Consider the following 16,495-nt stretch of genomic DNA (forward strand, 5'->3'; position numbering starts at 1 on the left):
AAGAGGACAAAGCCAAGGCTTGTTAGGGAAAGCCTTAATTATGCGACACCTAATGGAAAGGAAAATCTATTATTATGATACTTAAGAACACTGAAAAAGCATTGACTCTAAAAAGCGCTTCCTAGTAAGCAGAAGCAGAATTCTGCAGAGTAAGCCCAGTCTTCAGCCACATTTTACGTGGATTGTGATGTGTTTTGATTTGGTTTGAGTGTTTTTTTCTTGAGTGCGTGTGTGTGTTTCGTTTTTATTAAGGTATTTAAAATTGGAAAATTTCATACAAAATCCCGAGTTTCTGATTTTCTTGGCAACAAGTGCGCTGAAGAGCAGCTGTTCTCATGGTCTCTGCTTCTCCTTGCCATTAGCAGTCATCTTTGCTCATTATCATCATCTAGTGGTAAACCTTGGAATTGAGGACATTCCCGAGAAACTAAACCCACGAAAGAATTGGTTTTAAAAAATAACCTTAAGCTACACGGGGTGGTGCATGCCAATCCATCACTCTGGGAGGCTAAGGCAGGAAAATCTCAAATTTGAAGCCAGTCTGAGCAAGTTAGTGACTTAGAGAGACTCTAAATCTCTCTCTCTCTCAAAAATATTTTGGAGATGTATTCCCTGGTTCCATTCCTCAGTACCAGGGAAAAATAGTTAAATACTGCTCTAATGATCTTTTTCTTTCTTCAGTAAACACTTTGTTCAATATATCACTTCAAGAAACAAATTCTAAATTTTAGTTTTGTTCAAAGTAAATGACAAACTCTGCATTGAAGAAATCTCAACTTGCTGGGAATTTAGCACCTGCCTAGCAAGCCCGAGGTCGTGAGATTGATCCCCGGTACCACAAAGAAAAAAAAAAAAAAGATATCCTAATTTTATAAAGGGCTACAATAAAGTGCTTTAAAATAAGAGATAGCTAAAGATACACGAGAAAGTAATACCTCAAAGTTTTACACTTACGGGGGCAGCTCATTCATTACCTGAGGGTGTATGGGATCAGAGAAACTCCAGAAAAGAATCAGGGATGGTTGCAGCAATAATCTACCGGAAAAGTGGACTCTCTCTTCAAAGGAAAGTCGCACAGCCACCGACACTACTATTAGTCCTGATTAAAACACAAATAGAGGTTAAGGGCGGCAGTAAATGTCCGTGGAGAAAGGCCTCCCGCGGCTGCTCCTCTCCACTGGCACGGTCCATTTCCATTTTGATGAGATCTGAATATAAATATTCCAAAGGGAGCAAGAGCGCTCTTAGAGCTCTGCCGTGTAACAGTGTCCCTGGGCCACGTGTCGTTCACTCAGCCCTTCAGTGTGGGTGGTCCGAACTGAGCTGGTAGTGTAAAACACACAGTGCACTTTGAAGATTTAGTGAGGAAAAAGGTTTGTATTGTGTATTTATTTGTTTTTTGAGAAAAGTTCAGTGGGGAATAAGAAGGAGGGCAGGGACTGCATTTCTTTCTTGGTTCTACATTCACACATTCCTGCCCCCTTTTTTGAGCATTTTCAGAGAGGTGCCAGGCCAATGAATAATTAGAAAGGCAGCTTATGAAGGGGAATTCCACCGGGAGCCCAACAGGGCTGTGTCAAATCCCAATTCTGCATTGCAGCACAGACTGAACTGAGCAAGATACTTTCTGAAGCTAGCTTTGATCTTACTTCATTGTGATTAGAGATGCATTCCACGGGTGGCTGGGGGACACAGGACAGCCATGGGGTGGAAGGCACTTGGCCGGTGCCTGGCACTCAGCAAGCAGAAGTTGTTTTATTGAAATCGAGCTAATTTATAATGTTACGTATAAAAGCAACATTATTTCAGTATCAAAGCACAAAAGGGAACCATGTCATTTTCATCTCACCATAGATAGTTGGATGCCACGAGACACAGGTAATCATTTTCTCCATTTGGCTGTGTAGGTCGGTAAAGGACTGGTACTCTTTCAGGTGGGTATTAGTCTTGTCCCCAAAAGTGCCTTCTTCTTCTGCTAAGGACTTCCAGTCATCAATAAATAGGTTCGTAATTTCATTTTGTTGCAGGGCTATTTCAACACTATTTTATTTTTTAAGAAAAAGCAAAATTGTTGTATTATAGTATTTAATGATACATTTTAACAATGCTTTATGTATATCGAACAAAAATGATACTTCTCAGTTATATTTGGTAATAATTACTAAATCCATGTGAATAAAGGACTTAGAAGGAAAACTCTCACGGCAAGATGCTACTTTCAAGAACTGGCTGTTCAGTGGCCAGGAATGTGTTAACTGGTAGCCTTTGGTAACCTCCTGGTCTGCCTCAGTTTCCGAGGCCAGGCTGTGCTCTCTCCAGCCAGCCTCTGAGCAGGGCAGCTGCTGTATGGGCCGCCTTCTGGAGGTCCTATTGGCTGGCTGAAAATTCCTCAGAAGCTCTCCCTGCCCAATCTTGCTTCGCCTCCTCTAGCCTCCTCTAGTTTTCATCATGTAACCCTTGTGAAATCTCTACTGCTAAGCTGGTCTCAGGTGCTTCCTGCAAAGCCCAAATGGACACAAAAGGCAACTTTCTAAGGCATTTTCAATGCTAAATGATCATTTACATGAGAAGAGGAGAGCTCAAATATATATGGTGAGTATACATATGTGTACACACACACACACTCCAAATAAATTCTCAAAGGGAGATTTGGAGTTCTGTGTGTGTGTGTGCGCGCGCACATGTGCTGGGTGATTTTAGTTTTCACCATGTAGCAATGCCTGGGAGTAGCCACTGTATTTAAACAAGAAAAAGCTCTTTGTTTGGACAATCAAATGTGGACACTAAATACCATAATATCATAATAGGTACTCCTAAAATGCGAAAGGGGTCCCATCTGACGTCTCTGTCTTCTATACTTGCAGCAACAGCTTAATTGGTTAAATCCTTGTATTTCAGCATTCCAAATAGAAAGGCAGAAGCATTTCCAACGCCCTTGTACTTGGGGTGCCGGCTCAGCCTGGAGCTTGTTAGGAAGGCTTCACTAAGTCATGGGCTTCACTCCTGACTTATGGGAGTCACAGTCTGAAGTTTCATAAGACACCCAGCGGTGAAGGGGGTATCGCACTATAACTGGAATTCTGTATACATTCAATTTCAGGTAAAATCCTTCACCTCTGTATTTCTTTCTGCTTCAGTCTGAATGGAGAGGCATTTAACCTCAAGGGACAAATGAGAAGCAGGGCTTTAGCTCTTTTTTCCAGATTCCTTCCTCCCAACCAGAATGAGAAAGTGATTCTCAATGGGGAAGTGCAGCGGGCATTTTCCTTTGCTGTCCAGTTTCTCCATTCCCAGGAAGAGCCTTGTGGTTCCTGACAGGAATGAACTGGAGTCTAGCAAAACCTGTCCAGGGATATCACTTTTTTTTTAAAACCCCAAATGGTTGTTTTGTAAATCCCTTTGAAGTTTTTCTTATCAATTTTTTCTTTTGCAAATAACAATTCTTTTAGGTATAATTTGAATAAAATTGCATGAGAAAGAAAAATTCTAAAACTGCTTTATTTCAGAACACAATCAGGCTTATATTAATTTATATTAAATAAACAGTTTATTAAGCAGTTTTAAAGTTGGTCATATAGCAGTGATATAAACATGAATTTCTTATTTACTCTTTGGGCCAGTGTTATTATTATTCCTGGGTTAATTTTCCATTTCTTTCTGTAAGCTGCTTGCTTTTTCTTCCTATACTTCAGAGAAGGAATAAAAAATCAGTCATTATTCACTTTTTTTGAAAATAAATACGACATTTGAAGAACAAAAGACCAAGCCTAATGGTAATACAAATGTAAGAGAATTAACCATTTATATTGTACTTTTTTTTAACTTCAAGGCTAGTCTTTCCTAGAATTTGGTTATATGAAAACAGACCTTTCATTTTTAAGTTCTTATTAGGAACACTTTAAATGATTACTTAGTTTTGATATCAGATGTCGTGATTTTGTCATTCAATTCTTGTGAACCAAAGTAGATTGGTATTTTCATTATAACCAGTGTAACTATGCTTTGGCAGGACTAAACGCATTTTGAGGTCTTGCTTGGTAACACAAGCTGTAACTGAGCCAAGTGGCTGGCCACAATAGCCACACTGACACACAGATATGCACTGATGTGCAGATACGATGGTTGACATTCTGGGCTCTTCCCTGATGGTTGACATCTGGAAACTAACGCTCCTTCTGAATGTACAGATACCATTGACTGCAGACTGCCACTGGAGATGCCACCTATGGGACTCCACTCTGAGCATTCATTCAGTCTGGTGTGGCCTGAGTTTCTGGAAGCTCTGCCCAAGTCCTTCGTTTCATTGCTGACAACCTAATAGCACCCACGCTCCATAAAAGTGTCATCATGAAGGGACTGAAGGACTGCTGCTCTCACAACTTGGACAGTTTCTTCATTGGATTTATGGCGTTTGGTTTGTTGCTAGCATTCTGCCCCAGGTAATTTTTTAAAACCTATTTCTGCCTATATTTCTTTTACTTATTTTTGCTTGTTCTGCCTTTGTGTGCATTGCAATAAGCCGATGAATTTGAGAACTATTTTTGTTTAACTTGACTTCTCATTTGATTAGAGGGGAGAAGAAAGAGCCTGTGCTTCTAAGAGGAATTATAATACTTCAAGTTAAAATGTTTGCCAGCTATTGGGGAACTTGACCGCTGTGAACTCTCCTGTGACCACTGTGACACAGGAAAAGAAATTTAAAGTTTTCCTGCTTCTTTCTCAGTGCAGAATGCTTCCTGTGCACGAGTGGCCAATAGGTTAATACACTCTCTGAATCATTCAGTGAATTTTTGAAACAGATCCTCACTAGGCATAAGTAACAACTTTTTAGAGTTGTAATTTTCAGGACATTAAATTCAGTCTGAAAGAATTTTAAAAATCTTTTTTCTTAAAAAGAAAAAGAAACAAAGCTTATTTATGAATGTGACCACTGCATTTTTAATTTTTAAAAGAAATGGAAACCAACCTCTTGTGTACAACTGGCAGAATATTTCACTATTGTTTAACTTCTCTGAATTTTGGTATCAGCTTGATAAGACCTTGTCAAGCTCTTTGTCGTGCTTAGAAGTCCCAGTTCTCTGACCAGGATCCTAGGCAATATAGGGGTTGTTTTGAAGACATTCCTTCTTTGGATCCAGTAAGAATTACAGTCAACACAAAAATGAGTGATAATAGTAATGTGTTCAAAAAGTATATCTGAATTGAATTCAGGTTCTCATTTACAAAGATATTTTTGCAAATACTTCTATCATCATCATAATAGTTGTCCTTATCATCCATAGCTTGCTCATTCTCATTATCCTGTGACAGTCAATGAAGCTCAGAAGCGGAGCAGAGAGTAGAGAGAAAGCCTTAAATAAAATAAACCACTGAAATACAAATACAGGCTGAACATCCTTAATCCACAAATTTGCATCTGTTTGACACTGACATGACACCATAAGTAAAACACTCCATTCTGTGGAGCTTTTGTTTCAGGCATAAAATTATTTAAAGTATTATATAAAATTATCCTCAGGCTAGAGGCATTAGGTATACATGAAACAAATGTTGGGTTTAGACTTGGGATGCATCCCAAGGTATCTCATCATGTGTATGTGAATATTCCAAGCCCTCATGTAACAAAATCTGAAATCTTCTGATCCTAAGCAATTTGGATATAGTATGCTCAACCTTTAATTGTTAATTTACAACGAGGAAAACATCCTCACATGTTCACTCAGTCACACTGTGTTTGATGTGGCCCTTCCATAGAAGATCTAGTATATTTCTTAGCAAATAGAGCAGTAGAGTAGTTCTAAATCATATGAAGAATCTGTAGAATGTGTGATATTATGCATAGCTGATAATTGTCTTCATACTTTCTATCTAGATCCCTTAGATAGAATTGCTTATTAAAACTTATTATTATAACTAAACATAAACATTTTATGTTGTACTTTAAAAATTTAATATATAATTTTTTTTTTACCTTGTGGACACATTGTTAAGAAAATCAGTCAAAGATTTTGATTGTCCGAGTCTTTCCTTTTCCTCTTCTGAGAATTCTCTTGCATAGTATTGTGTACTAGCATTTTTTGGATATGTCCTAATATATTAAAAAATAGACAAAAGAAAAGCACATAGAGGTCATTTTAGGTCAAAAGTTCATTTCAGTGACAGTGGAATTGAGATATTACTTTATATTTAAATTTTATACTTGGATTTTTCTTTTATCCTAGGCAATTGATGATAGTGACCACCATTCAAAGTATACATGTATTTCTCCCTGACATAATTTTACAAAAGTCTTCTTTTGTAAAAAGTATTTTTATTTAGAAATCATTGTACACTTACAGGAAAGGTGTAAGAGGGTATAAGGAACTCCCATAAATCCTTCACCCAGATTCATCAATTATTCACATTTGCCACTTTTACTTTATTGTCTCCTCTATTTCAGTGGCTCAATATTTCTTAACCAGCACAACACACCTGCTCTCCCCAAATGTCTGGAAACAGCTTTGATTGGCACACCTGGGAAATGCTACTTGGGTGTAAGGCGCAGACTCTAGAGGTGCTATTAAACATCCACAAAACACAAGACAGCTCGCCCACAACAGAATCATTTGGCTGCAAATGCTGGTGAGAAATCTAGGTGAGCAAAATTAGAAGTGAGTTACAGCCAGGCAGGTATCCCTGCATGGTCTCTGAAAGGACCCTCTTTTGTCCACTCTGCCCCCGGGGCTCCCTTCACTGTGAACGTGTCACAGGGCCCTGTGTCTTCAGGCCTCACTGTCATCTTGCTCAGGAGATGGGGATCATCTGATCCTAGGATGCAGGGTTGGGAAGTGGCAGATGGTGCAATGGGTATCAGTGTGACTCTAAGGCTAGGAAGCCGGGTTCTGTTACCAATTAGTCACATGACTCTGCGCTGATTATGTAACCTCCCTGGCCTGTTTTCTTAGCTCTAAATGAAATTCTTCAAACACCCAGCTCCTGGAGCCATCTTCAGGACAGAATGTATTAATACACACACAGCTTTAAAGCACGCTTAACACACTTTAAAGTATTCAATAAAATACTAAGTATTTAATCTGTGTTTGTTGAACAAACATCAGTAAAGTGTGTCTGTGAGTAGCCAGTGTGCTGACTTTGGATTTTATTCAGGTGGACAGTTTTTTCCTTGCCTGGATTGATACCCATGGCAGAAGGCAGAGTGGTGGTAATACTAGAAAGAATATTAGTATGGGAACCAAAGAGCCTTAGGTTCAAATCCTACTTTTACATTTTAACTTCTGTCCTCCAGGGTGGAGTAAGTAAGAAAGTGTACAGTGCCCAATTCAGTTTATCAAAGTAGCAACACCATGAACAGCCACTCTTATTTATTTTTAAAATGGGATTTGTTTTGTTGTTTCTTAGCAAAACTACTATTCTTTCAATTTAAATTATATTCTAAACATTGAGATTTTATTTTTAAACATCTTCCTCAGTTTCTTTTATTTGTAAAGTGGGATGACACCCCTCCAAAGGGCAGTTGTCAAGACCCAGGGGTTGTGTAAAGTGCTTAGAAGATCGCCTGGTGCATGGCAGGAGCACCACGCATTGCTCTTTGTCTCACTGTCATTTTCCTTTGAATCCATCATGAGCTGTCATGATTACTTCCATCACAATCACATGTCCAACCTTCTCTGCCTCCCACCAGCCACCCCTCCTAGTTTCCTGAGCTTAGGAAGAGGTACCAAGCTTTTCCTAGTCATATAAGTTTGAATTACTTGAATTCTTTTGCTTTATTTTCCAATTTGTGAGTCACGATCTGCCTTTTCTTGTCACCATTCTTCCTTCTACAGCTGTCACCATTATTCTCAGTCCACATTCACCGAGAGCCTTACTGAATGTATCCAAAGGTCCTGTGATCTGGCTCCGGTTCCCAGGTTTACTGTCCCTCTGAGGCTACTTACTAAGTCTACCCAGACTGACTCATTCTCAGGACTTGTCTGTACCCTTGTAGAAACAGAAGAAATCTCAGGCTGGCTTGGTTAGAAATTTTTCTCAAACGCCAAGCTTCTTTGGTACATATAGATTACCTCTCTCCTTTTTGAGTCTCTCTCACTTCTTGGTACTTAGCGATCTCTGATGTCCTTCTTCCCCATCCCTCTTCCTTCCTCTGGTTTTGAACTGTCAATTCAGCTATTTTCTCCATGTATATGTGCCCTGACTTTAACATTGCACTTTCATGGTTTCCAAACCGGTTTACATACGTTTAAAAGGAGTCCCCCAAAAGCATGTGATCTATGCTTTTATCTCTTGATTTTTTTTGCACTCTCTCCCCGTGTATTTCATGATCCTGAGCTTACATACACTAGTATGGCATGCATGTTTCCTTAGCTTCATCCTTTTCCTTGCTCCATTTCTCTCCATCCCACTCTTATTTAACAGGCACCCGCAGGAATCTATGCCAGGAGTTAGAGATCTAGCAATTACAAAAATACAAAGTTCCTGTTCCATGGAGTTTAAATTATAAGGATTGTGGGGGAGAAGAGAGACAGCACAAAGTACAACATTAAGCAATGATACAACCAGGATGAAAAATAGTCCAAGGGGAGGTACAGGAGTTGTTGCTTTTCTCTAGGCATGTCCATGATGCCTCATTGGAGCAGAGATCTGAATGAAGGAGGGTAAGAGCCATAAAGGTATCTGGGAAAATAGCATGCTGTGTAAAGGAAACGTAAATAAAAACATACGAGGCATGAACATGCTTGAAGAATTCAAGGAACAAGGAAGCCATTGTGGCTGAGTTGGATGAATAAGAGGAGATGTGAGAAATGAGGGGAAAAGAGGATCCAGATCATATGAATGAAGCCTTGTAGGTTCCTTCAGGTTGGGAAAGCGCTGGAGAACTTTGATGAGGGTATGACCTGACTTACATTTCAACAGGATTGCTGCGACTGCCTTACAGAGAACAGAATGTGGGAGGGCATGGATGGATAGCAGGAGACAGTGAAGCAGAACTATAATAACTAAAACGAGAGACAGTGATTCATTGGTCCAGGGTGATAGCAGTGGAAGTATTTTGAAGACTATACCCAGTGAAACCCAAGGTCTTTGTTCTTAGTAATTAGGGAAGTATTATTATTATTTACCAAGATTGGAGAGATTCAGGAAGGTCCCAGTTTGCAGGCAGAAAATCAAATTTGTTGTTGGGCATTGAAATTTGAGACACTTGTCAACATTCAAATAAATGCATAAACAAATAGTCTATGGGAGAAGTGGAGGTTAAGTATAGATCTGAGAGTCACCAGCAAACAAATGATAGCAAACACCACAGGACTGGAGAAAGTTATCCCCAAATTAAGTCTGGTTACAGAAAAGATCAGAAGGAGATACCCATGGGGATCCTTCAATAGTTAGAAATCTGGAAGAAAAAGGTGAGATTAAGAAGGAGCTGCCAGTGAGTTAGGAGTGGAATAATCAGAGTTGTCTCTAAGTCAAATGAAAAGGAAAATTGTCAATTGTGTTCAACACTGCCAAGGAGAGAAGGAAGAGAAGGCTTGAATATGAGTCATTGGATAGGGCAGCCAGAGACCCTGTTAAGACTGCTCAGATTGCGCTTGAGACAGAAGGGTGGAAGAGGAAGTGGACCCGAGTGTGCCCAGCTGCCACGCAGTGATATGTGGCAAAGAAAAGCAGAGAGGTCAGGGACAGGTGGGAGAGCCGTGCTGATGTCTTAATGATGGGATGCATAGTGTTTTGTGTGTGCTGCACCTCTCTGTCTACCTCATTATGGAGGAAGGAGGTCGTCTTCGATACCACCCCAAGGGCTCGGGATGGCTGTATTTGTGTAGTAATGATGAGTCAAGTAAGGAATCCAGCCAGTGAAGACTATCTAATTTGTATTGTAAAAATCATTACATAGGTGTTAGTATAGAATGGATAGGAGGGATAGAAATATTCCAGATGTGAGATGACTAGCAATGTAATTATTACCATCACTCATTTTTTCTACTTCGTAAAGTCTCCATATAATCGTATTTAATTTTCTTAAGATGTTTGAAGGTATCATAGATATGTACACCCACTCTCTACCCACCATTTTGTCTGAGTACTTGTATCCTGGACTTGAGGGACTGCTTGCATGCCAACATTCTTCTCAAGTTGTTTCAGAGTAAAATTTTTATCTGGGTAGGCTGTACATTCAATGTAGGCATCTTTTACACTGGAAGCATTTTGGTCCCTGAATGTAATTGGTGCACCAAACTCACTTCGTTTTCGAGAAATCATGTATGTAACCTGCAAAAACATGTCAACAGCAAAGGTAACACAATGAAGTCTCTGGAGAAAAACAGACATGTGGTGCACAGCCTTGGTACTCTGCCCAGATCCTCTCAGATCCTGCTGTACGCTTTGTGATCTCCTTCAGCTCTGTGCTTTGCATCCCCATGGGCTGCTCTAGTAAGCCCACTTTGCCTGCAGGTGCAAAAAACAAGAAGCAACTGAAGTTTACATAGCAGCAGTGGTGGGCCGTAGGAGCCGTATAGAAGCTTATCTTCTTGGCTGCTTTGGGGGGCTAACTTTAAAGTCTACTTACACTCCAGAGTTCCTCTAATGTCCAGGCCACAGCCTGTAAGGCTTTTGCCTGCGATTGCTTCCATGTTCCTGCCCAACTCCTTGTCATGTTATCTGATGGGACCCTATCATAATAAGTCATTCCCAAACAAATCCCCACTCAGGAGTTGCTCTGGGAGGAAAGGCCATTGTGTTCACATCTCAAGGCTGCCATATCCAAGTACCACAAACGGAGGTGGCTTAAAACACATAGATTTATCTCTTATAGCTGTGGAGGTTGATAGGCTGAAGTTAAGGTGTTGGAGGATTTGTTTTTTCAGCAGGTTGAAGGGAAAAACACCTGTTCTCACTTTCCCCCAGCTTCTGGTGCTGGGCAGCGATCCATAGTGTTCCTGGAACTGTAGATCTGTCCCTCCTGTCTCTGCTTCCTTCATCACCTGCTATTTCTCTTGTTGCTCTATGTCCCTCATGACGTTCTTATGTGCATACTGATCAACTTGGGTTAGGAGCCTACCCTGCTTAAAGGTAACTTCATCTTAACTAACTATACCTGCAAAGCTTATTTCCAAGTAGGGTCACATTCTGAAGTGTGGGATTAGGGCTTTGACATATCTCTTTTGGCAGGCAAATTCAAGTCACAACACCTGCTTAAGAATTATTCTATGAAAACAAAAACAAAAGAAAACAAAAACAGTACAGATAGCAAATTATATCAACCCCTTGATAATAAATGTTGTACAGATACAAGGAGGTAATGACTGGTGATTATATTTAAGCTTCTGACCTGCTTTGTAGATTTCTTAACTGATTCTTCTTCAATTTCTTTTTCACTGCCCAAAGAAACCCAAGGTTTAGAGACAGGTGGTATGTAAGTGTATATTTCTTCAGGGATAAATTCTTTATATTCTTCTTGGTCTTCTTGTACTTCTGAGGCCTAAAATTAAATAAACAGCATTCTAAAACACATGACCAAGTTTAAGTTTATAGGCACATGCATATATTTTGTATGTACAAACTTCACTTTTATCGAAGTTTATAAGCACTTCCTATTTGTCTGCTTTATCAGTGACTACCTTTGAACTGTGAAAACTAAACTATGCAAAACTGAAAAAGGAATATCCTTGATGATCAAATATATAGAAAGGAGAAAAAGATGGGAGAGGAAATAAGGAAATAAAACATCATAAGAAAAAAGCATTTACTACACATGCCTATGAGCACAAAAGTTTAATGTGATGATAAAATAGAAAACCAAATTTCTCTGATTTAATGAAAGGTTCTTTGCTATTTGTGAAAAACACAAATATAGGCATGAAAAAAGTTGATATCCCATAAATGCTAGGAGTGAATCTTAAAACTAAGATATTCACTTTTGCTTTATTTATAATAGTGAAAAAAATGGACCACCAAATGAATAATACTAGAGAAATGAATGACTGACAGTGTGCTATAATCATAAAATAAAATCCCACAAAGCAATTATAATGAATAAAGTCAATGTACATACATATAACATCTAAGTGTATTAATATGTTTAAATCCTAGAGTTGTATAATTCAGTGAAAAACAAAAGTTCTTAAAAGAGATCAAGATGTGACATGTATGTTATCACAAGATAAATGTATTACATATCACTAACATATAATAAAAGTTTTTAAAGTTGTAGGATAATTTATGTAAAATGATATAATTTATATGTAAATTTTAAATTAATAAAAGCAAGTACATATAAATGATAAAAGCATAAAATCATGGACAAGAAGCTAATATAACAACTTTAGAATAAGTTAAAAATGTTTTCTTTTTAAAAAAGTTTTGAAGTAAATACTCACTTTGAGTGATAATAGTAATTTGTACTACTCCCTGTACTTCTTTGACACCTTTAAAATATTTCACAATAATAAAACACTAAAAACAGAGAAAAGCAATGACAAAAACAAAAATATTAAGGCAAAATGAAAGAACGTTTTTAACTGGAAATTATTCAATATTTTAAAACTCAATGGCTTTCCTTTCCTTTTTCTGATTTCCTCAAACTAAACGACCAAACCTTCCAGATCGTTCTCACTTTGACCAAATGACACTGCAGGACTGTCAGATGAGCTTCATAAATTTGTTACCTTTCTTGCCCACCCTGAAAGGAGGACTTTATTTGCCTTAACCCTTTAATTCTCACAGTTGTCCTGGAGATTAGTACTATCAGTGCTGCCATTTTAACAAGAAGCGCCTCAGTAAATTAGCCACAGACAGAGACAGGAATGACCTGAAAAAGGACCATGGGCCAGGGGTTTTGCCCTCAGGAGGGTAGGGTGCTCCAGACTCACTGGGCAATGAAGGGTGAGCAAGGGGAGCGTTTGTACCCTGAGATGTTCGATTCCTTCACCTCCCATTTACTGGTTACCTATTCTTAGGTGTCCTAGTCCGCTCTAGTCCCTGGGAAACAGCCGCACAGGAATAATGATACCATATATAGATTCCTCAGAGCTCACAGCTTCGTTCCAACAATCAATAAATGTCAGGCTTGGTATTTGCTTACATTTAAATAATTTTCCTTGCCCTCTTCTGTTCCAATAATATAAAAGTTCAGCCCATATTTGAAGTCTTTGTCATAAACAAGTAGAAGCTCATTTCCAGGATACTCCTGTGGGGATTCAATGAAAAGAGAAAGTGCACGTTCAGCAGCCATTTGGTTTATTTAGATGCTGACACAAAATTGATATTTCTCGAGTCAACCAATCATAAAAGATAATCATAGTGCTATAATATAACTGATAACCCTAACTTGCAAAATGATCAGATTAAAAAGCTCTTAAAAATACAATGGATCCATGGAAATTTATATGAAGTTTGATTTCTAGCAGGAAATGAAAAACATTGGTGGTACGCTTTCTAGCATGGTTGGAGACACACGAGGCCAAAATTCCAAACAAAACAGAGAGGTAAAAGAAAATATTTCTATTATAGTTAAAACTGGGCAAACCTTCTGAGCACAAGAATAAGACAACTGGTTACCACTGGGTCTTTGCTTTTTCACCGAGGATTATCCAAAGGGGAGGCGTAGACAGGCTAACTCAAGGTAAGTGGGATGTCAAATTTGAACTCAACAACAACTTGGACTTGTGTTATTATGACCAAGGTACCACTGAAAACAAAGCGGGTACACTGTACTTACCTGAATAACTTTTTTGACTGGATGGAAATCGGAGACTGCAGCTCTGTTGCGCAAGTCCTCAAAAATGTCTTCCTTTTTGATGATCTTATATGGCATTTCATCTGTGAAATCCTCATCTATTCGGCAGTTGAATATTTCCTGAGTCTTGGTAGTCAGTACTAAAGGATAGATTTCTGGATGACCTAGGAAACACAAAGTGAAATTTGGACATTAAATGTAACCACTGAAAATATCAGCAACAGGAAACATGCTTTTAGCAATTCTCCTAATTAAACATTTTTAGACTTTAAAATTATTGTTTTTCTGTTTAAAGTAAATAAAACCACCATAAAAGATATTGAACAAAACTTAAAAGGAACAAAATAACAATGGCCCATAATACACATCAAGAGAGAACTTCTGTTAATATTTTACTTTATTTTATTTTACTTACTTGATGTATACCTTATGTGAAATTCTAAATGCTGCTTTTAGTGCTATTACATCACAAATATTTTATTATGACATTAAATAGTCTTTTTAAAGCATTTTAAATTAAAAATTCTGTTGCATAGTTAAAATCATTCTTATATTGGTAAGAATTTTATTTTTTTTCTAATTACAGCATAGTTTAAATTTTTTATCATATTTAAAATTATTTTCTTGGGATCGACATTAAAAATGAAATTATTGGTCCAAAGCCTCTGTTGCTTTCCTAAAACACCCCAGTATCCCTTCTGTCCTATTTCTCTCTGTATGTTTTTCTTTCTGTCTGTCTCTATCCTTCTGCTGTTTATATTTACAGTGTTTATATACTGTTGCATGTATTAAAAAGAAAAAAAGTTCTGTAGTTTTGCCTTAGAAAACCACTAGGTGGAGCAATGAGACTCCCGCTCTATCAGGGTTAAAATGGAGGCCACACTAAATAAACTGCAGGTATGTAGGAAACCGGGAAAACTGTGTACTGTCCAAAAACACTGAGAAAACAATGACCAAAAAAAGAGAGACTGTTTTCTGGTAACAGACTCCCCCTTAAATACATGCTTCAAATTGTAATAGCTGCTTCTTACAAAAATTATCCTTTGGCACCAATAGGACCAGTTCAATGCAACTTTAACATAGGTTCTAACATTCGTTTATCTAGAAGTTAGCAAACTTCAAGGGCTGTCTTTAGCTGGGGTCAGTAATCAGTAACACTGTCATCTGGGCTTTGCTCGCAGGCTGCAGTAACACTTCCATGGTGATCGACAGTGAGATGAGTTTCATACAGCCTAGAGCAGAGTGGGAGGCTGGTTGCTCCAAAGACATTAAGGAGCATGTGACAGCAAATGACAAGGGGGCTTTTTGAAGGTGACCCGGGTCAAAGTGCCTGTGACAACGACAATATCGGCTGAGAAAGTGTCCAGGCTAACACCAGCCTCCTGCCCAACAGAGTCAAGCATCGTGTTACTGACAGTACCTCCTGCGCAGTGGCTGTGGTGCTGGTGAGCTTCTAAACACTTTACAGCATTAACTCATTTGATCTTCACAGCAACGTTCTCACCTGGTTAGGATAACGGTCTCCTCCACCTTGTAGCCAAGGAAACCCAAGCTCATAAAAGCCAAGTAACAATTCCGAAATCAGTCACTAGGACTTGAAAGGGAAGTAGCTGGGATCCAAACCAGGGTCTCTGGAGTCTAGCTTGGATGCTTTCCTTTCCGTCTAGTGAATGGACATGGCAGAGCCAGAAGGGGACACAGTGGAGGGCTGTGGGTCTCCTAGCAGCCTGCTGGAGCAGGAGCCCAAGACAGACTAAAGCACGAGTCATGGCTCAAACTTACTCCTGCTGCTCGATTCATGCCTCAAATTCACTGTTTCCAAGGCAGAGGGCTGTGAGTTCTAACCATAAACTACACCATGGGTCCTCAGACTGAAAGAGTTAATTTAAATAATGCCTATACTTTTGACACATTTCATCTGGGCATTTTTACACTTTGTTTAAAATCAATTGGCCATATATAAGTGAGCTTTATTTTTGGAGTCTATTTTTGTTCATTGGTCTATTTGTCTATTACTACAATATTATTTATAGTAATCAAATTAACGTGACCATAGTCTGTGACATCCTCACGTGAGGAAATGTGGATGTACTATCTATAGTCTACAAACATCATTTTTCAGATGAGGGAGCAAAGGTTCAGTGAGGTGAAGTTGTCTGGGGCTACATAGTCCTCAGTGGGGAATGGTGATTTGAGTCAAGGCTAATTCCACAGGCTGTGTGATCAACTACTTCTGGAAAACAGAATAACATCCCCGCAAGGGTGTCTGTGTCCTTTTCAGGAGTCTAGGTGGGGTCACATTTTGTGCTTTTTATTGATGAGTTTTCTGTTTAAAATGGTCTCAGAGCACAGTGCTGAAGTGATTTCTAGTGTTCCTAAGTGCAAGGTCTGTGATGTGACCTATGGAGAAAACTGGAGCCCTAGGTTAGCTTCATTCAGTCATGTGTCACAATCATAAGACTCATGTTAATGAATCAGTAACATATGCTAAATACCATCAATAACATACACCAAGCATACACTAAGTGAATCAAAAACCTACACTCAATATCTCTTTAGAGATTATATGTTTCTAGTTGATAATTTGAGAACAGAGGCTTGAAGAAATCTAACCCCTCATTTCCCCTATGAATAATAGTTGGTTTTGTGTGTGTGTGTGTGTGTGTGTGTGTGTGTGTGTGTGTGTGTTTCATTTTTATGGGTACCAGGGACCGAACTCACGACTGCCTACTTGCAAGGCAGGCGCTTATGCCACTGAGCTAA

At 38.8% G+C, this 16,495-nt stretch overlaps 2 protein-coding genes across 3 annotated transcripts in view; one reads left to right on the forward strand and one right to left on the reverse strand.

Annotated features, from left to right (window-relative positions):
• The window catches only part of Dnai3 (dynein axonemal intermediate chain 3), a 50,069-nt gene that overhangs the window by 24,038 nt on the left and 9,536 nt on the right, over positions 1 to 16,495 (reverse strand). For both annotated transcript variants that reach the window (XM_023561289.2, XM_003478799.4), the window contains exons 4-10: positions 13,715 to 13,896; positions 13,079 to 13,183; positions 11,327 to 11,476; positions 10,067 to 10,266; positions 5,972 to 6,088; positions 1,850 to 2,040; positions 975 to 1,099 (exon numbers count right to left, since the gene is read on the reverse strand). In XM_023561289.2, coding sequence (XP_023417057.1) covers positions 975 to 1,099; positions 1,850 to 2,040; positions 5,972 to 6,088; positions 10,067 to 10,266; positions 11,327 to 11,476; positions 13,079 to 13,183; positions 13,715 to 13,896 — 1,070 coding nt within the window. The remainder of the gene's footprint in view (positions 1 to 974; positions 1,100 to 1,849; positions 2,041 to 5,971; positions 6,089 to 10,066; positions 10,267 to 11,326; positions 11,477 to 13,078; positions 13,184 to 13,714; positions 13,897 to 16,495) is intronic.
• Mcoln3 (mucolipin TRP cation channel 3) overlaps positions 2,406 to 16,495 on the forward strand; it is a 61,376-nt gene continuing 47,286 nt past the window's right edge. The window contains exons 1-2 of the mRNA XM_063257498.1: positions 2,406 to 2,592; positions 4,188 to 4,439. The gene's annotated coding sequence lies outside the window, so the exon portion shown is untranslated. The remainder of the gene's footprint in view (positions 2,593 to 4,187; positions 4,440 to 16,495) is intronic.

Source organism: Cavia porcellus, unplaced genomic scaffold (assembly GCF_034190915.1).
Source record: "Cavia porcellus strain 051 isolate PalLab524CR breed Dunkin Hartley unplaced genomic scaffold, mCavPor4.1 scaffold_1, whole genome shotgun sequence".
In the NCBI taxonomy this organism is placed as follows: Eukaryota; Metazoa; Chordata; class Mammalia; order Rodentia; family Caviidae; genus Cavia; species Cavia porcellus.